This window comes from Gadus morhua, chromosome 10, assembly GCF_902167405.1.
Source record: "Gadus morhua chromosome 10, gadMor3.0, whole genome shotgun sequence".
In the NCBI taxonomy this organism is placed as follows: Eukaryota; Metazoa; Chordata; class Actinopteri; order Gadiformes; family Gadidae; genus Gadus; species Gadus morhua.
The window spans coordinates 6,891,225-6,896,224 of NC_044057.1; the positions used below are offsets into that span (position 1 = coordinate 6,891,225).

At 49.2% G+C, this 5,000-nt stretch overlaps 1 protein-coding gene across 1 annotated transcript in view; it reads right to left on the bottom strand.

Annotated features, from left to right (window-relative positions):
• ccdc88b (coiled-coil domain containing 88B) overlaps positions 1–5,000 on the bottom strand; it is a 46,991-nt gene that overhangs the window by 30,454 nt on the left and 11,537 nt on the right. The window contains exons 8-10 of the mRNA XM_030368402.1: positions 3,047–3,195; positions 2,237–2,318; positions 1,176–1,334 (exon numbers count right to left, since the gene is read on the bottom strand). Of these exons, the coding sequence (XP_030224262.1) occupies positions 1,176–1,334; positions 2,237–2,318; positions 3,047–3,195 (390 nt within the window). The remainder of the gene's footprint in view (positions 1–1,175; positions 1,335–2,236; positions 2,319–3,046; positions 3,196–5,000) is intronic.

Below are 5,000 nucleotides of genomic sequence, written 5' to 3' on the forward strand. Positions count from 1 at the left end.
GTGTTGCCTTGAGCTGTGTGTGTTTCTGTGTTGTGTTACCTTGAGCTGCGTGTGTGTCTGTTGTGTTACCTTGAGCTGTGTTGTGTCTGTGTTGTTTACCTTGAGATATGTGTGTGTCTTTGTTGTGTTACCTTGAGCTGTGTGTTTGCTGTGCTGTGTGTGTCCGTTCTGTACCTTTAGCTGTGTGGTTGTCTGTTGTTACCTTGAGCTGTGTGCGTGTCTGTGTGTGTGTCTGTTGTGTTACCTTGAGCTGTGTGAGTGTCTGTGTGTGTGTGTTGCGTTACCTTGAGCTGTGTGTGTGTCTGTTGTGTTACCTTGAGCTGTGTGTGTGTGAGCTTCAGGCTCCTCAGCTTGTGTCTGCGTGTGTGTCTGTTGTGTTACCGGTAGCTGTGTGCCTGTCTGTTTGTGTTTCTGTTGTGGTACCTTGAGCTGTGTGCGTGTCTGTGTTTGTGTCTGTTGTGTCACCTTGAGCTGTGTGCGTGTGAGCTCCAGGCTCCTCAGCTTGTGTCTGTGTGTGTGTCTGTTGTGTTACATTGAGCTATGTGTGTGTGAGCTCCAGGCTCCTCAGCTTGTGTCTGTGTGTGTGTCTGTTGTGTTACCTTGAGCTGTGTGCGTATCTGTGTGTGTCTGTTGTGTTACCTTGAGCTGTGTGCGTGCGAGCTCCAGGCTGCTCAGCTTGTATCTGTGTGTGTGTCTGTTGTGTTACCTTGAGCTGTGTGCGTGTGAGCTCCAGGCTCCTCGGCTTGTGTCTGTGTGTGTGGCTGTTGTGTTACCTTGAGCTGTGTGCGTGCGAGCTCCAGGCTGCTCAGCTTGTGTCTGTGTGTGTGTCTGTTGTGTTACCTTGAGCTGTGTGCGTGTGAGCTCCAGGCTCCTCAGCTTGTGTCTGTGTGTGTGTCTGTTGTGTTACCTTGAGCTGTGTGCGTGTGAGCTCCAGGCTCCTCAGCTTGTGTCTGTGTGTGTGTCTGTTGTGTTACCTTGAGCTGTGTGCGTGTGAGCTCCAGGCTCCTCAGCTTGTGTCTGTGTGTGTGTCTGTTGTGTTACCTTGAGCTGTGTGCGTGTGAGCTCCAGGCTCCTCAGCTTGTGTCTGTGTGTGTGTCTGTTGTGTTACCTTGAGCTGTGTGCGTGTGAGCTCCAGGCTCCTCAGCTTGTGTCTGTGTGTGTGTCTGTTGTGTTACCTTGAGCTGTGTGCGTGTGAGCTCCAGGCTCCTCAGCTTGTGGCGCAGGCTGAGCAGCTCCTGCTGCAGCGGCTCCACGCGGCCGCTGCGCTCCCGGGCGCAGTCCAGCTCGTCACGCAGAGAACGCACACCGCGCAGCTCCCCCTGCAGGGCCCGGTTCTGAGGAAAGGTACACACACATAAATAAACACAGACACACACACACACACAACCAGAACAACAAAGACCCCCGCACACACACACACACAAACACACAACCAGAACAACAAAGACCCCCCCACACACACACAAACACACAACCAGAACAACAAAGACCCCCACACACACAACATGAAGGGATGCTTGTTAGTGCCTCGGAGGTCAAAAGGAAAGTCTCGCTTGTGTGGAAGCGTTTGATTCAGGGATGAAACAGCCGTTCATCAATGAGCTGACCTGCATGTGGCGCTGTGTGATGAGCTGTCACTGGGCATGTTGTTGTATGTTTGAGGGCTTTTGAATGTGCGTTTGTGTGTTTGTTTGTATGTGTTTGTGTGTGTCTATGCGTGTGGGTGTGTGTGTTGTATGTGCGTGGATGTATGTGCATGCGTGGGTCAGCTTCTTTATGTTAACCCCTTTTAGATTTTTTGTGTGTGTGCGTGCATGTATGTGTATTGTGTGTGTATGTGTGTGTGTGTGTGGGTGTGTGTGTGTGTGTGTTTGTGTGTGTGTGTGTGTGTGTGTGTGTGTGTGTGTGTGTGTGTGTGTGTGTGTGTGTGTGTGTGTGTGTGCATGTATGTGCTCTGTGTGATTGTGTGTGTGTGTGTGTGTTTTCTGTGTGTGTGTGTGTGTGTGTGTGTGTCGATCTGTGTGTATGTGTGTGTGTGTGTGTGTGTGTGTGTGTGTGTGTGTGTGTCTGTGTGTGTGTGTGTGTGTGTGTGTGTGTGTGTGTGTGTGTGAGTGTGTGTGTGTGTGTGTCTGTGCGTGCACCATGTGTTCTGTGTGTATGTATGTGTGTGTGCGTAATGTGACCGCGTGTGTGTGTCCATCTGTGTGCAGAAGCCTGCAGTAGTGTGAGGGAGAACCTCTTTGTGAAGCTTCCTCAGCTGCTCCTCCATGGTCTCCACCTCCTGCTTGTAGTCCAGCAGCTGGTCACCTTTATCTTCTCTGGGAGAAACAAGCCAAGGACCTTCTGTTATCATCCAGGGTGACCAGACAGCCCACACACACACACACACACACACACACACACACACACACACACACACACACACAGTGTAGAGCCGCTCCTCTCTGAGGACTTTTTAAACTGTTTTATTGATCCTCAGGAGGGCAGCCTGTTCAGACTTGAGATCAAACGCGGTCTTTATCAGAATCCCCAGGAAACACCGGTGTTATTGGTGAGCAATAGACGGGAGACACACAGCATTGCTATGATAACTTGGGCAGAAGTTTGTTTTTCTCAAAAGCAGCTGAAATGGAGGAAAGGTCCAGGTTGAGGTCAGGGATCTGGCTGGAGGACAGCTGCACAGAGGCGGCAGACATTTTAAATCCAACCCAGAATCTTTGGGCAGGGAGTCAACCCCCCTGGCCACCTTATCCCGCTACATCGCAACAACAAGAGCCTTCCTTTTTGCCCCATGGTGGTGCTTGTTCATGTAGTGTAGTGGAGAGACAGCGGAATTAGCGATAATCGCTCTTCATTTGCACAGATTTTCTAGGCTTTCGAGTTTTAAGCTTCTGACTCATGGATGTTTCTCCCTCTCTCTCTCTCTCTCTCTCTCTCTCTCTCTCTCTCTCTCTCTCTCACTCTCTCTCTCTCTCTCTCTCTCTCGTTTTCCTTTCTCCGCCCCTCTATGGTTCTGCCCTCCATCGACACGGCGACGTGGACTCACAGTTGTTGTTTGAGGCGCCGTAGTTTGGCCCTGCTGTCAGCCAGCTGGAGCGCGGCCCCCTGGGGAGGCCACGCCGTGGGGTCCCCCAGCGACTGGCCGCCCGGGTCGGGATCCAGCTCCTCCCGCTCCCGGCTCAGCTCCGTCAGCCTCTGGGGGAGGGGGGCAAGAGGGGGGGGGGGGGGAGGGAGTGGGGGAGAGAAATGTAAAAAGAGAAGAGTGTGAGGAAATGAAAAGAGAGGCGGGAGAGACTTTGGACCCTGTGTTGCATCCAACGCAATTTACTTTCTACACTGACGCATGTGTCGTTTCTAGTTTGCAACTGTCGCAGAGCATTCTTTTCCCTCAAGCGCCACGCGTCAATAAATTAGGGAATGATCTTGCGCCCAAAGGGGCGGTTCGGCGAAAGGAGGTGGCGTATTCTGGCGCAAACCTTCCCTGGCGCTATTTTGCAGTTTCAGGAAACAAACCAGGAAATACCTGGTTTAAAGTCAGTGGCGCGTTGTTCCGATGCTATTTTAAGGGCGCATGCATAATGTTGCTTTTGCACCTCGCGCATACACTTTGCTTCTCACATCTACTTAGCCACACATTCTTGGTAAATTATTTGGGAAAGAACAGCTGATACAGCGGTAATAAGTTGTACTTTTAAATCAATGCATCTGCAAACACCGTACAGAAAACACATATTTTCTTGACATAGACATCGTGTACATGGCCATAACTTTTAGGATTGATAAGTATTTGATCGTGAGAAAACATTGTTTTACCGCCAGTGAGTGTTAAAAAGAATGAATGAAGTGTGCGTATGTGTAAAAGAATTAATGAATGCGGGCGCGCATGTGTGCGTCCATCTGTTTAAACACACGCAAACTAAACACGTAACGCATAATACAGTCCATGGCAATGTATATTAACGGGGAGACACATGCATATTAGGAACACAAGTCGATAACGATAATTCATACAATACTGGTACGAAACGATGTTTGTTAATGTATTGCGTATATCATTAAATAGAACCACAGTTACCGCATATCATATGTATATGTCATATTAAGTTTTCTTTGCCAAAATTTATTAAAAGGACTCAGTATTTCTGAAGTGACACTATTCCATGTGTGAATGAGGCCATATTATTTGGCCATAAACTGAGCCATTTGAAGTTTGAAAATCATGTGGTCATGCATCTGTCTCATCGGAGACTGCAAACGTGCTGTCAAAATATCAACTCGTCAGATTCAAAAGCGCTCATGGCTCAAAAGCTACTTGCGTTTGGCGCTTCTCACTTGTGTTTCAGACCGTTAAAATAGGGCCCAATGGGTGGGAGAGAGAGAGCGAAAACAAGTGTAGGTGAGAAAGAGAGACGAACTGAGAGAGAGAGAAGAGGTGAGTGAGAGAGAAGAGGTGAGAGAGAGAGAGAGAGAGAGAGAGAGAGAGAGAGAGAGAGAGAGAGAGAGAGACAAAGAGAGAGAGACAAAGAGAGAGAGACAAAGAGAGAGATAAAGTCGATTTGCAGTTAGACACAGGAGAAATGGAACTGGTACACAGTATTGGAGGGAAGGAGGCAGACTATCAGAGGGATGGTCAACAGAAAAGAGCCTGAACGGCCCAGCACAGGTGCGTCAGGAGAGACACAGAATAAGGGAAAGAATAAATAATAGATCTATTCTTTTAACAGTGCCGTGAGGAGAATCAGGTGACACAGAGGCAGTGTAACCGCATAAAGAGGGCAGATTAGACGAGGAAGAAGAATAGACAGAATAAACAGCAGACGGGGGGAGAGGGGTGCTTGGGAGAGGATTTGGGTGTGAGGGAAGGAGAAAGCAGGAGATGGAGGGAGCACTCCAGTGCCACAGTACAGTCAACACGTACGTGCACCCAAGTGTGCATGTGTCTGTATGAGAGTCTGAGAGATTGTCTCAGACTGTGTGTCATTCGGTGTGTGTGAGTGTGT